This window comes from Caretta caretta, chromosome 16 (genome assembly GCF_965140235.1).
Source record: "Caretta caretta isolate rCarCar2 chromosome 16, rCarCar1.hap1, whole genome shotgun sequence".
Taxonomy (NCBI): domain Eukaryota; kingdom Metazoa; phylum Chordata; order Testudines; family Cheloniidae; genus Caretta; species Caretta caretta.
The window spans coordinates 16,474,299-16,490,528 of record NC_134221.1 but is presented as its reverse complement, the minus strand read 5'-3'; the positions used below and the strand labels follow the sequence as shown (position 1 = coordinate 16,490,528).

The 16,230-nt window shown below is 39.7% G+C and overlaps 1 protein-coding gene across 3 annotated transcripts in view; it reads left to right on the top strand.

Moving 5' to 3' along the window:
• AK8 (adenylate kinase 8) overlaps positions 1 to 16,230 on the top strand; it is a 108,818-nt gene that overhangs the window by 50,312 nt on the left and 42,276 nt on the right. For all 3 annotated transcript variants that reach the window (XM_048823067.2, XM_048823065.2, XM_048823066.2), the window contains one exon: positions 14,406 to 14,547. In XM_048823067.2, coding sequence (XP_048679024.1) covers positions 14,406 to 14,547 — 142 coding nt within the window. The remainder of the gene's footprint in view (positions 1 to 14,405; positions 14,548 to 16,230) is intronic.

Here is a 16,230-nt window from a genome sequence, read left to right as displayed (position 1 = left end):
GGCATCCCTAGCCCTCTGAGCCAACAAACCCCACAGGGTATAGACAAAGGGGCCCTATTCCTCCTTCCAAGCAATGACTCATAAATGACATCAGCCACTACGGGGGAACCAAACATAGCCCCTGTGAAACCTAACCCCCAAGTTATTATCTCTCAGAATCATAATAGTCTTAACATCATGTGACTTCTCTGAAACTCTCATATAAAGCCAAGTTTTAAGACTGGCCTGAACCCGGCCACTCTTTTTGTGGGCATAAGTAATTGCACAGTTAATGTCAGTTAGATACTGAAGTACCACATTGTGCCCATAAATGAGACATTTCAATGTCTGACATTAACTGTACCCACAATATTGTACTTTCAAATTATGGGCATGAAACTGGAGGTCAGCTTTTAAAAATCTGACCCCAACACATAAACGCTGCAGCAATGTATGACAGTTTGGCATATGCCAATAAATTAACAACTAGCCCAGCCACAGAGCATAAAAACATAATGAAAATGCTTAAGGAAGCCAGTAACAAGCAGTAGTACTAAGATCTAAATGTAATAGTTTTATCACAGAGTCTAGAAGTGGAATAGCCCTGTTAAGGCATCATTTCTCCTCCTGCCTATTCAAGATTGTTCTACTATAGTACAATCCTTGAGTACTTTGTCCAATAGAGCTTCCACCACTTCCCTTGGGAAACTGTTTCATAGTCTGAACTTTACAAAGGCCGTAAGTAGCATTATCTGTATTTTGCAGATGGGGAACCGGAGATGTAGGGAGATGATGTGAATTGCCTAAGGTCACTCTGCAGTCCAGTGGCAAAGCTGGGCATAGTGCAAACTCTGGAACTTGAAGTGTGCCCATAGCATCCACACTGGGGAGTTACTGTGCAGCACTTTAGTGCACACTGCTATTCACAGTCTGAACTGAGGGGCAGGGTAGACATGCCCTAGACAGCGCTGTGGGGCTGTTTATGTTATGGCAGCCTGTCCCTGGCTGCCTATGGACAGCAACACTGCACAGAATCTTCACAGTTGTAGGTGCTGTAGCTTCATCCCCAACACCCACCTCCAGACCCACCCTGGCAAACCCCTTTATGTCAGACCTTGCGAAAGGGTCCTCAGATGACAGCCTGTAGCTGTCTTCTTCACTTCCTGTGCCAGAGGAATTCTCTCACAGGCCTTTTTGAGCCCCTTTGCGTTGCTCCAGCCTTTTTACTGATGTAAAGGGGTCAGAGTGGGGGTGAGACACTCTATGCATTACGTGGTAAATTTGAGCCCTAAATCATATAGTTATGTGCTACCAGAAGGATCTTGATACTCTCCTTTCCAGCAATATAGTGGCGTTTATCTGGGTTCATACCAGTTCTTAAGTTCTGGTAGATAAGCACAGCTACTCTGTTAGCTTTTAAAGATTTAAAAACAATCACAATTATTCTTGGTATTGCCGGGGGATGTTTTCCCTGTGATTGTCCTTTACATAGATTACATGTACTACAAGAGGACCCCAATCTTATATTCAAACAATTCTATTATTCAAGCCACTAACAAACTCTGTACATTTCTATTCTGTGCATTTGCTTACAGTCACACTCTCCTGAAGTTCCAACTCCTTGCTTTATCAGCCTCATCCATGTTGTTCATGGTGATTGATTTGGCTTAATGAAGGCAGCATAAATATCCTTGAGTCCATGAATTTTTAATTTCCCAGGACACTTATCCTACACTTTGTGCCCATTGGATAATTAAAAAATGTATTTTCACTCAAAAGTTCAGCATCCAAATTCTTTCTGTCTGTCATGTCCATAGAGTCATCCTTTGGATAACCAGTCTGAAATGCACTGACTATTCCTTAGGGGTTCTTTGATCTTGTGTTTTCACCAAGTGTTAAACATGAATTATTGCTAAATTTACTCTTGACTGTATGTGAAAAGTGACAGTATTAGAGTTTGATCCCAGTTTTCTGGAGCTAAATCCAGTGAGTCTAATTCTCCATTCCCGCTTTTAGTTAACAGTGTTACTGGATGTTAGTGGTATGGTAATGCTGACCATTCTCACTCTTTGCACGTTTTTTGCTTGCTCCGTGCATTGGCTCATGCCAGAAAGCCCACAGTCAACAACAACACAAGGCCCACATTAATCCAATCTATTTGATTCCCTCCAAAATATTATGGAGAGGCTGTTTTGCAGACCACCTCTCTCCTACATCCTTTTGGGACATAGTCAAGGAATCTACATGCATAGGGACCATTCATGTACACTCTTGACCTTTATGAACAGCTACCACCTACTCCCTAGATTATTATTAGTAATAGTAGGGCTAGATTGCACATGGAGCAGATCTCTGCCAGAGTACAGGTGCACAGTGATGCTGCTTTTGCAGCATATATGTTCACCATTTTTCAGATGCCTGTCAGAATATGATACCTTGGGAGGACATTAAAACTTCAAAAACGTGTATCAGATTTTTCAGTTGAAATCCTTCCTGTTCGGTATGTGAGGAGTGTGGTTTTATTAACAAAAATAAAAGCAATAACTTCCTGGGATGTGAGGTTATCACGAGAACACCAAGGTTAATCTTCACATGAGAAGGAATTCATGTGTCATTCTTTACCTTTCAAACATTTGCATGTGTTTATCAGAGAGATGGGATGGAAGAATCACTGCTAATTCATATACCTGTTTGGAATACTGCAATAAGCCGAGCCCAGAAAAAATTAAACAGAACCATGCAAAGCAAGCACCAAAATGTAAAAAACTAGATGCTTCTTTTCAGCTGGGAAAAGCACTGTTTGTTTGGATAATGGCTTTTCCACCAAAAGGGAAGATTGAGATAGTAAAGATAGCTGATTCGTGGAAGATCGAAAACATCCTACTATTTGCAGCCTTTTAGAGTCAAACACAAACAATCTGTGTTGCTTTTTTTTTTCCCTTACCTTTTCTATTTATAAAATAGTAATATCTGAAGCAGTCCCCAATAGCATTCTACATGTGGGGGTATAAAATATGGGATTCCCTAATTTCTGAAATTACTAATACAAAGTATTGCTATACAAATGTAGCTTTTTTTTAAAATCGGCATGATTTTAAAGGGGTGCTTTTGGTGCAGTCTGTGAAAGTTGGGGTCCCCTGGCAATGGTGATCACAGCCTCCCTGAAGCACTTCATTCCTTTTGACAGTAAATTAATATTCTCATCACTAAGTGTGAGCTAAAGATTTAACAATAGAACAGCTTTCTCTTTTGTTAAAAACTTGGAAAGAGCTTGAGGGTTGAAAGGAGAAGTAAATCTTGATATCTAAGGAGGTAAGCTTAGTGTTATTTCTTGTTTTTAACAGCGTTGTACTGGCGAGCTGCAAGCTGTCTGAACATTGGAGAGAGACCCTTTGGGAGCTCCATTGGTTTTCAGCAAGTCTTTGCATGCAGTGTGTTTGTACTAGCTGAAGACAGCGCATGGCTCTCTAAATAATTTACAAGTTGATTAATAGACTCACATGGGTATAATTAGAAGAGGGAGAGACAGCAGCTACAGTAACGGGTACAGTGCTTGGGGGAACTAGAGACTTTATTTTTTTTAAAGAAACTTTCTAGGGTGCTGGGCGTTTGAAGATAAGTTGGGAAGAGCTCAGTGCCTCTTCTCTTTTGAAGTGGAAATAGGACAGTTTGAATCCGTCGAGTTTAATTTTTCACAAGGTTTAGAGGCCCTGCAGTGCAACTCCCTTTTTATTATTGAAAAAAACTCTCCACTTTTCTTTCATTTTTCACATATGCACGCACATACACATACAGTCCAAACAGATTGATTTTCTATTTTATGAAAGTTCTATTTATACCCAGGCTGTACATTCATCTGGACCTTCTGTACGCCACATCTATATCACGAATAGACGGTATAAAGTTATAGAGATATTTATTAACACACCACACTTAAATTTATACATTTTTAAGAACCCTTCACCTCTGCTTGACAATGCTTTTGAAGTGGCTCCGTTTTTCAAGTCAAACTTTTGACTTTTCCACTGGGACTGCTACAAAGATTTCTTTATGGAAAATAGGTAGGAGCCTTTTTTTTCCACTAGTAGAAAATTGGTGGTCAGAAGAACAAAATAACATTTTAAAATATAGATATTTTCCTTTTTAAATGCTAATGTTTCAATAGAAAAGGAGAGGTTGTAGACTAGTGAGCTGTACATCAACATACGTGGGCTATATGTTGTCCCTCTGTTTGTCTGAGTTTTGGTGTTATTTTTTTCCTTATGTGTTTGAATTGTCACAGTGATGAGAAATTAGTGTCCCCTTTTCTTTTAATTTAATATCCTGGAATCTATTGGCTGTATTTCTGCTCCACACAGACCAGCTAAAATTGACAAATACTGTTACCAAATATTCAGATCAGAAATGGGCCATGGTGAGAATCACTCGGCAAAGAAATAAAAATCCCAAAGACCCATCCTGTTAAAATGAAGATCCCATCTTGGACCCCAGATTGGAGGAAACAGATACTAGTGAGGGTATTTTCCAATGCAGATAGATGTGAGCATTAATTAGTTAATGGGCCTACTCTGATTAACATAAATGAAAGTTTTGCCATTGGCTTAAGTGAAAGTATGATCATGACCTCAGGTCCTGATCCTCAACCCTTATTTAAAATTATTACTTGTATTTTGGTAGTATCTATTAATGACCCTTACTTAGATGAGAAGTTCTATTCAAATTAATGGAATTATTCACATAAATAAGGGGTGCAGGATAGGACGCATGTTACAAGGTGATGTGTGTCCACAACTCCCATTGATATCAGTGGGCCCAATCTGCAGAGTGCTGAGTGCCCTAAATCTTGACTGATGTCAGTAGGAGCTGAGGGTGCTCAGCACTTCATAGGATGAAGCCCTGTGTTCATAAAGAGCTTTGAAGAGGCAAAGTGCTACGTGTTAATCATTTAAAATTTATTTGACTCCTTCTTGTTTACAAGAATTCTTGGGAAGCTGACAAATATCTTCTTTCCCTTCCCACTACTCTCCATCCTGCCCAGCTGACTAAACCAGTGGCTCATGAGCACTAGACTGCTAACTTGGTTTCTGTTTTGTTTTTGTTTTTAATAACAAATTTTATTTTCCCAGTGGGGTTAAGTAATCACATCAATTTATAAGATACCTATGAAGGGGAAAGCGTATCACATTTTGGCAGCCACCTTTTTTATTCTGTAAATACTAAAAATTAAATTCTGTGGGTATGTTTCATCCTTGTGGGTACGTTTCATTAGGAGCCATGTATATAGAATCAGGCCTTAATGCGAAACTGAAATGCTGCTTTTTTTTTTAAGAGGTTTAAAAAACATACTTAGCTCTTACATAACGCTGTATATTTTCAAAGCATTGTATTAACATGAACAAGCTGTTCTGTTCTCCAAGTGACAGGAAAAATGGCCCGGTGGGGTTCCAGATTTATTGCCTTAATGACCCCTTATCAAGCTTGTTCAGTTTAGAAGTCAAAAGATATTTTTTGCAAGTGCTGGCCTAGGTGCTTTCCTTCCTGCACATCGGCAGCAGTAGGAAAGATTCTGCAGGCCAAATTCTTCCTTCAGTCACAAACCCTATGATCTTCAGTAAAAATGCACAGGTGTAAATGAGGGAAGAATCTGTGTCTTCGGTTGCACAATTCCAGTAATTCAACATGAGCTGACAGAGAATTCTATTTGCTGTCCTGTAGCCATATTGGCTCTGCAGTAGTAGTACAAATGTATTTTTGTCCCTAACATTAGCAGATAGAACTCTGAATACATGTGGAGAGCAGAGATGTAGAGTAAACTGATGCCATTTTTACAGAGTCACTTGTCAGATTAGATGCATCACTGTGAGGTAGGGAAGTAAGTAGTATCTCCATTTCACAGATGGTGAAACCGAGGCAGAAAGCTTGAGTAACTCCCTTTAAAGCCACGTAGCAAGTCAGTGGCAGAACCTGGATTAGACCCGAGGAGCTCTGGTTCCCAGCTCACCATGGACTGGAAAAATTCAAATAATATTTTAGAAGAGAAACTAAGTAGCTTTTTATGTACCAGCCTTTGAGTTTGGACTTCTCTGTTTCTCCTGCTATAACTAAGGATATCACTAATAGCTACATCGGTATAGGGAGCTGTCTTTCTTAGTTCTTTAAGCGTGAAGAATATCATAACGTGTAATGGGGCAAACAAAGACTCCCAAAACTCACACTTTGCAGCTGAGAAAAAGAATGGTCAACTCCTTTCATTTAAAAATATGTCTTGTAATTTTTAATTCTACACATGTTGTATTAATGATTTAAGTTCTTAAATGTCTTTTTTACAAATATTTTCACTTCAACTCTAATATAGCTGCTTTCTATTAAAAAAAACAAAAATCAAAGCCCAAAGTTATACCATATTATCTCTGTAAAACCTTAGGAATCGAAAAGCTTCTCATTTGTCCCAAGAGGTAAAAAGTTGAGACTGTAGAATGGAAATACTTGGATTATTATATTTTACTTTATTACATAAAAATAAGTATCCTAATTCTGATGACAAGTCCTACATCAGCATAGCTGGGGATAGTGAATATGAGAATACAGTAAGAGTGTTTTTTGGTTTTGTTTTTTATTTTGTTAATATTGCGAAGTGCTTTGAAAATGCTACATAAATACTGGTTATTATTTATTAAATTTTCTCTTAACCAGATTAAAAGTGGTTTCAGAATGAATAAATAGAAATGCTTCTAGAATCCCCTGGGTCAAGTAGCTAAATCTCTGCACTTAAAGGAGGTTAACAGAGCAACTGAGAAGTATCTTCGACAGTCTCTGTAAATTAGCCAAAATTCTATGCTGTTGATTGGGATATAATACTGGAAATGGCCCACCTTGATTATCATACACATTGCAAGGAGAGTGGTCACTTTAGATAAGCTATTACCAGCAGGAGAGTGGGTTTGTGTGTGTGGGGGGGGGAGTGAGAAAACCTGGATTTGTGCTGGAAATAGCCCAACTTGATTATCATACACATTGTAAGGAGAGTGATCACTTTAGATAAGCTATTAGCAGGAGGAGAGTGGGTTGGGAGGAGGTATTTTTTCATGCTTTGTGTGTATATAAAAAGATCTTCTACACTTTCCACAGTATGCATCCGATGAAGTGAGCTGTAGCTCCTGAAAGCTTATGCTCAAATAAATTGGTTCGTCTCTAAGGTGCCACAAGTCCTCCTTTTCTTTTTGCGAATACAGACTAACACGGCTGTTACTCTGAAACATATAATACTGTGGAACTCTATTGTCGGTTGCAGTTATGGACCAATAAGAGTCTGCTCTATAGCAAGTCGTGTTTTCTTGTTCCAGCCTTCACCTGATGAGATTCTGCAGAAATGCATAATTGAAACTTCTATACAGGGTCGTCTCCATTTCATAATTTAACTTGCCTTTTCCCATACCTTGTCTGGAGTGATTACCTTGTGTGTCAGTAATCTCATTTTACCAGCAGGTGGCAATAAATAACAAACAACAGCATCGAAAAAAATCCTTGCCTAATGTGATCTCTGTTCTGTTTATTACTATCATAGGCATCTACAGTAGTCATGATTTCTTGTAATATCAGTGAGGAGCTTATGAAAGCACCAATTGAGGAGGCTCAAAACCATAAATGCAGCTTCTGTGTTAAGGAATTAATGGTTGCTTCGCTATCACCATACTACATGTTAGCTGTCACTTGAAAAGTCCAAAGCTCAGTGTACAATGGAAAGCCTCATTTATATAAACCTCTTTGCAATATATTGTGGCTTTTATACTGCATGTAGTTTTGGAAGTCATCTTCAAAGTGTCTCGAGTTTCCTAGAGAGTCATATCTGAGTCCATGCACATACCCTGGAAGTCGAGGTAGGCTATATATGAGCGTCTGAATTAATAAATTCACATTCAAAGGAACAGAAGACTAGATGACTGCTGTTCAGTGATGTCTGAAGCCCCATGCCCCCTGCAAGTGCAGGGAACTGAACATATGTTACTCAACCATGTGTTCCTGCTCAATGTTCCAGGAGAAGGTGAAAACTCCCCAAGGCTCCTGCCAATAATAGTGTGGGGAGGAAATTCCTTCTACAATCAACTCTGTGCATGTGAACAAAAATCATCCCTCACTCCCATAGCTATTCCTTTTTGCACTGATTTACCATTTACCTGAAGAATTATATTTATTTGTATGTATTTCATTAGGTGAAACACAGTGCATAATATATGGTGAGAAAATCCTTCTGTCATCACAAATCTGGTGCATTGGCAAGGCTGAATGAAGGTATTGGTCAGCCTACGCCACAGTGACCACAGTAAATCACTGTTTAAATCTCTCTTTAGCACATTAAAAAAACCCAAATGAATATGAACTCTAACAACCCTGAGGCCAGTGAGAAAACTGAAGAACCAAATAAAATTATCCAGTGTGGGTAATCTGATGCTCTTGGAACAATAGGATATTCATATCTCACTCTTTGCTAAATTTATGGTTGACAGGACAATCCAGGGAAGTAGCCCTTGGCAGTGGTTTATACTCAGGGCAAGATGTTAACTGTCAAACATTGAGATCAGGCCTCAGGCATCTGAATTAACAGTGAAAGACTTAGACCTAGCTGAAAAATCTCTGTCTAAGGAAATGATAAAAGCTATATGGACAGTATTATCAAAGGGACTTTAAACTTTCTGCTGCTGCACAAAACTGACAGGACACGTTCCTGCAAATGCATTTGTGCTGTACTTGAAATCAAGGATTTATAGGTTTGGAGAAGTGAGTCAATATCTTTCAACATTGTGTTTTAAAGGAAAAGATATTGGGAAGGTATTATTTGAAATATGAGGTGTTCAGCTTGGAACATGTGCATTTTATCAGTTCTACAAAAGTATCCTTTGTGGATCCAGAGTCCTGGCTTATCCGCACCCTCTAGTGCAGTGGGTCTCAACCTGTTTATCAGTGGGGACCACATATGCGGCCCACAATGTGTTACCTGGCCACAGGTTGAGAACCACAGTGTCCCCATCCCCCCCCGAATCTTGCAGACCTCTATACCCAGCACCTCCTGCCCAGAGTCCCCTCCACAGAGTGGGGCCAGGTGGCAGGGACCCTGGACCCTGCTCTGTGGGGCTGGATGACAGCTCCAATCTGCTGGACCCCACTGCATGGGGCCGGGTGGCAGGGCAGCCCCGGATCCCTGCCGTGCAGGGCTCGCCGGCAGCCCCAGACGCCCACTGTGCAGGACTGGCCAACAGCCCCAACCCCAGACCCCGCTGCACTGGCCAGCCCAACTGCCCCTAGCTGGGCCGCGGGTTGAGAACCACTGCTCTAGTATTTCACTCTGGAGCTGACTGACAAGGTGATTTAATAAAGTTTACTGTATCTCCGAGAAAGCACTGGAACTTGCATGCATAGAGGGGCGTAGTACATTGTAGCCTCCCAAGTAATATATTTCCTTCCTTCCTGGTGTGCATGAGAAATGCTTGATTGCACTGCTCCTTTTTGGGTCTTCATGAGAGAAACCTTCCACCACAACTTCACTTACACAGCCTCTACTGAACCTCAGAGCCTCTGCCCTTAATGTACCACTTCTTTGCTATCCTGTGTCCTTTAGCAGCCAATAAAGATAAAAAAATTTTAACTGATCAACATTTCTGTTCTCTTATTGTTTCTAGAGGTTTTTTGTGAAGGGCGCAAGCTTATAGGCCACATTCCCATGAGTTTCATCAGTGGGTACTTTGTGGGAAAGTTTGCAGTCCTTTGGGATGAATGACAGGTTCATGACTTCCCTTGAATACCCATCAACTTTTCCTACTGTTTTGGCTATTTTACAGCAGACTGCTGCAAGTGTATGTTCATTAAACGTTCTACATTATCTTCTGATCATGTGTGTTTGCACTGTACTCTAATGTCTGAAAACTAGTACTCATGAAAAGTGCTGATTGACTGTCCTAGAGACTGAAGTTCTCTCGTTATTCAGAGAATGGTTACAGCACAAAGAGCAGCAGTTCACACTTACCCACACCGCCCTGCCAATGTGCCTCATCCTTCAATTGATTGGATCATCTATTAGGTCAGGAGGCTGATTCAATCTTCGTGTCTAATTCAAGGAGTTCAGCTGTATGACACAGGTCATGTGTCCACTGTGTCAATGACTGTGAGATAATGGAGACATGCTAAGTTATCTGCCATGAAGCATTGATACTTATTTGGCAGGTATGCACAGTAAAGCAAAGAGCATACTTCCTTAGCTAAACATCACAATATAATGCAGATAATGCAATGTATGGTTCCGAGGCAAGGACTCCCATTGGTACTTATCGTACATATCACCGTATTCATACATTCCAAGGCCAGAAGGGACCACTGTGATCATCTAGTGTGACGACCTGTGTAACACTCCATAGAACTTCCTCCAAATAATTCCTAGAGCAGATCTTTTAGAAAAAAAAAAATTCCAATTTTGATTTTAAAATGGTCAGTGATGGAGAATCCACCATGACCCTTAGTAAGTTGTTTCAGTGGTTAAATACTCTGTCTCTTAAAAATGTATGCTTTATTTCCAGTCTAAATTTGTCTAGCTTCAACTTCCAGCCGTTGCTGGAGATCTTCTACATATGCTTTGTTGGAAGATATTAGGGATATTCCTCTATTCTTTCTTTGCACTTCTGTATGGGGCTGGTCTGGAGCCGAGCTCTGCCATGTATACAGATTATGGAGCACCGTTGGTTCCTTGTCCACAGCTACTTACCCCTGTCCCAATGTAGAGACATCATTGTGGTTCTGCTGCCTTGCGGACTCTGTGCTAGTGTCTTGATCTCACTAGCTAATGGGGATATGTTTCCACAATACTTAATAGGGATATCCTTCTTGGCTAACAATCTCCACAAGTGGAAATCTCTAAAAGTCTCTTATATTTGGACTTCTGTAAAGATAAGAAACCTCTCTAGAGCTTCATTCGCCCAACTCTCAGAGACAGAGTTGGAAACTCACACAAGTTTAGGTTGGGAAAAAAAAAAAGATTATTCAAAGCTCATGTGCTTCATAATCCCCCTAAAGCATGTAGATTGACTGCCTCATCAGAATGGCTCTAAATTCTACTTTGCTAGCAAGCACTCTTGGTCGTACGCTTGAGGCCAGTGGATCCAAGGCTAGTTATCTAGAGACTGTGTATCACTCCAATTACAGGTTAGTAATTTCCCTCGCAGTCACTAGGGAGTTCCACATGAATGAAAAGGAATTCCATACCCCACAGTTCTTCATTATGTACTACTCTGTTTGTACCACAAGGAAGTAAGAATAATATGGATTTCTTTTCCCCCTTTTATTTATTTATTTTTTGGGGGGGGTCTGCCAAGGATGTTACAGTTTTAAAGCAGCTGCTTTAACTGTGACTATTTCTGTTCAAGGGTGACTGATGTACTTTGTAACGCCATTGAACAGCCTACAAGCTATCTTCCCCTACTGTATAGAAGTGATAGTTATGTTTTCTAATCAGAGCCTGCTGTCTGACTTGTTTATGCTTCATTTCTCACCATCAAACTTAGAAACACAAGAAAACATGTAAACATATACACTGGTGTGTGTTTATGTACACATGTACTGTACCGAATATATAAAGTGATGCATGGCTATCCATTTGTGTTGCTGTTATCTAGTGACACGGCATTGAAATTAGCAGCATTTCATGATATACTTGATATATTCAGCATTGCAGATATGTCTAGTACATTGCACAGGAGTCACACCATTAACGGATGGATTGTTGGTTCACCGTACAGTAGAATTTTTCCTTTTTATCTTATGGCTGCTACACTCTGGCCAGAAGAAACCGTCACCTAAGAATTGGAATCTGATCACTCACTCAAACTAAAGACTTGCGGAAGGTAGCCAGGGTCAGGAATAATTCCACAATGTTCCCTTCACAGTTTCTTTTGACTTTTTTGTTTTAGGGTTTGGGGGGTTTCCCTCCCATTATGCAAGAAGCAAAGACTTGGCACCTTAAATCTGAGGATCCCTGAGATCTGCTGGAGGGGATATTGTGTACCAGCCTCTTCCTCTGTATCATCTTCAGGGCCTTATGCTGCTCCCTCTATTTCCCTGTTTCACCTTATTGGAGCCAGCAAGAGCTCTTGCCAGCTGCTGCCTCTGGAATCCTGCATGAAAGGGTATTCTACATCAGTAATGGGGCTCCAGTGAACAGTCAATACGGTATCACTTAATTCCTTTATGAAGTAGTGGTGAAACATTTTAAGGAATCTTTAAAAATTTCCATTGATATGAATTGGGCATCTATGTAAACTGTTCTGAAGATGATTATTGCAGGCATCATGAATATCAAGACAGAAAGTCCAGTCCTCAAACCGGAGATGAAGGGAACAGGAGGAAATTTCCACAGCTTCTCTTTAGTTGATTTCTTAATTTTTGTCCTGGGCTTTTTCAGTTTTGTGTTAATCTGTGAAACTCCTGGAAAAAATAAAGAATTCACCTTTATTCCCTCCCCACAAAATAGCCAACCAGTGGGGGATCTCCTGTTCCTTCTGTCTCTGGATGTAGCTCTGATCTTCCTCTTGTTATATATATATATATCATCAGTCTGACAATATGGCTGCTTCTTTCTTCATGCTGGCATTTTACAGAAGTACCTCTTGTGATTCTGTCACTTCACATGGGATCAGGTGACTGGAAAAGATTATATTCCATTGCAGTTTTCGTTTAGCAGATGCTTTTTAGAGAAGAGTACTATCCTTAACTTGTTAGTGTGAAGTGGGTATCCTCAATTAATACACTAATCAGTTTTCTAATTAATTCCCTATGGTTTTCTTTCATTTTTGCTGGCACATTGAAGCCTGAGAGCAATTCTGTAAACTCAGTGATTCAATTCCAAAAGGAGAAGTGGTGAATTTCATGGCTGAGGGTTAAAGGCTCTAAAAAATGAGAGAATAAGCATGTACTGGTGCTGGAAATGGAGTGGCAGCTGTCATAGATTTACAGGAGTCAATAGAAACAAGACTCCCCAACAACTGGGACTGAAGGGATTTTTCCCTTGTGGATGATGTTGAAGTTTCAGGAATAGAAAGTGGGGGATGCAATGGAGATTCCATTCTTTAAAAATTGCTAGAAACATGGACTATACAGTGTGTCCTGCAATACACAGCACTTGTGATAGTATCATGTCAATGGTAACATACCCAACTGAAATACATGTGTGCACCTGTCTATTTGCTGCAAAGGTGAGTCCCAGCATTACAGATCTGAAACACATACTCTGGTATGAAAACTTTCCACTGTACTATTGTATGCAAATGCTATGGCAGGATGAATAATAAAATGTCGACATTCCTTATTATGGATTTATGTGGCAATCCATTATTCTTCTTTGTTTCTGATAGGACCCCTAATGTAATAGATACTGTGCAAATACAAGAGGAGGCACTGTCTCTGCTTTTTAAAAATTGTTTTAGATGTTTGCCCATGTAAGGACTCCTAGTAGGTCTTTCTGATCATGCTCCCTAACCACTTTCATGGGGCTAGTTGAGTATTTGCTTCTAAACCTAATACATCAGATCAGCCCTTGGAAGTTTGGCAATAGTCCTTGTTCAGTCCACTAATTTAATTCTTCAATAAATCAGTAGGAATAAACAATGATAATGGAGTATCTTGATTGAAGTAGTTTAGATTATGAAGGCTATAGTGAAAACTGAGCCATCCCTCCATTCTCCTCTATCCTATAAAATTAAAACAAAGGTTTACTTGGTTCTAAATAGCAGTTGTGAAACCGATCAGAGCCTTGTAAACAGAAACAGCAACAGAGGTGCTAGAATTCTGTCTGCAAGCTAAGGAAGACAACACTGCAACAGTTTACAATTGTTTCACATTTGGAAATTTATCTCTCAGTCAAAGACTAGAAAATAATAATTATTTTTACAGGAAAGCTTAAGGCCAGAATATACACTAGGCACTGCTGGAGAGGAGCCACTATGAACTGCTATGTTAAATATGTTCAAATACCGTTTGTTTGTTTTTTCCTCCACAAAGTAGGTATTTAATCCAATTTACATCATTGCCTGTGTAGGTCTTTATGTAGTCATGTCACACAGTAAGAGTTAAAATATGGATAATGTAGATATACATAGATAACTGTTTATGAGAAAAATTACTCTGTATGCTTATGTAGGCAGTATTTATTATTTATATTGTGATTGTCCTGAAGGCCTCAACAAGTTTGAAGCCCCACTGTGGCACTGTACATACACAGTAAATGATAGTCCCTACTCAAAAAGCTTACAGCTTTCAAACATTAATAACTTTTTTGTATCCAAGTTCACTTCATAGCTAACAAGAAGCATTCTGCTGTCTGCTTAGTGCTGAAATTTGACAAACAAAATAAGCGGTGGTTTTTTGTATTTTTTTCAAATCCTCTCCAGTCCCAGACAACATCATTTTAAAGTTACTGACAGATCGTCTCAACAGATTAGACTGCATGACTGACGGTTGGGTGCTACATGGTTTCCCAAGAGATTTAGATCAGGCAGAACAGATGGTAAAAGCAGGAATTATTCCAAACAGGTAAGACTTTAAAAAATGTTTTTAATAACAATATGTATTATTCTTGTTTATTTGTTATTCTTACCTACTTTAATCAAATCTGAGAGATAAAAAGGTCTTATTCTCGTAGAAGCATTTGATTCCTTTTATCCATTTTTTCTTGGCTCATTGAAGAGTCAGTTTTTGTATGGGTAAACACTCTTTTTTTTTTTTTTGATCCACTTTTTTTGATTGAGCCAGGAGTCTAAGGGTGGGATTTTCAAAAGAACTCAGTGTTGGCCTCACTCAGGTCCCACTGAAGTCAATAGTAGTTTTACCATTGATTTCAGTGGGAGCAGAGTTAGGCCAATGATGAGGGCTTCAGAAAATCCCACCCTGCAAGTTTCGAGAAGACTTATACTTAGAACTAGGTGCATCATTATTATTCTGAGGACTTTAAACAACAGAGTCTGGCTGTTTATGCTAGTTATAACAGACTAGCAGACTCTAGGACCTTGTACAGGAATGAGGGCTCCCCTTTTGAATCATCCCAATGACAGGTGCTTGAACCCTGCATAAAGATGCAGGATAAATACTGTGGAGTCATAGTGACAGATGAATGTTGTTAACTCCAGCCAGAGATATAAAAAGGGTTTAGAGCTTCTCTGTTAGAGAGAGAGAGGCTAGAACAGAGATGTCCTGCAGGGAAAACCTAGGGACAGCCAAACTTGGGGAGCAAGCTGAGGTTGAGATTTGTTTTGTGGTGGTTTATCATTAAAGCCAGACCCCAAGAAGGGGTTAAATTTGGACTATATGCAGTGCATATATTTTGTTAGAGCTGGGTGCAAATTACAGCTGCTTACATCTGTGTATGTGTGATCTCCTAGAATTATATTGGTATGGCTGGGACCTCACTATGAGATCAGTGTCTTTTTGTTTTATGCGGAATAATGAAAGACAATGTGATGTTTGTATTTGATTTTAGCTTATTAAAAGAATGTTCAGGAATGTAGCGTGAGGGACTGAGTTCTTGGGGCAGAAACTACTCAAACATCATAAAAGAACTGTTATAACCTCTTGAGAAAATAATCTATGGCACTCTCTGCGCCTGGTCCACAGAGGGTGGGAGTCTGTTACAGCTCTCAGCTAGAGTTCCTGGCTATTTAGCTCAAGTTGTTAAGATTCCTGCTTTCATCTCAGGAGGTCCCTGATTCCAGTACTTGGGTGTTGACCAAGATGGTGGCCATCACAAAAGCACACGTTAGAAATTCTTAGCTCCTAGACTTCCAGAGCTAACCTTGAAAAAGGCAATTCACATGCAAAAATGTTTAACACAACACTGAACTGGCAAAATCTCTCCTTCCCCCAGCTGTTTTTCCATGTGACTGCTACCCAAGGCTACAGTGGAAGGAGGTGAAAGGGTAGGATTGAGTTGGGAGAGGAGGTATTGCGAATATGGCAAGGAAAGAGAAGGGAGTGTGTTGTTTTTGTATAAAGTCTTTGGTATAGAAAAACTATTGAAAACAAATATTTTTAAAAGAGAAACCAGTTTCCTGATGACTTGAGATAAAGAGGAGAAGATGCTTAAACCCGTGTCAGATTAGGTTAAATAATAGCATTTCCTGGAAGGTGCATTCATAAACAAAAAAAATTAAGGGACTGAGTATACATGACTGGGTATACATGACCATAAGTAAGGCTACAATTTAGTCATGAGTATTTTTA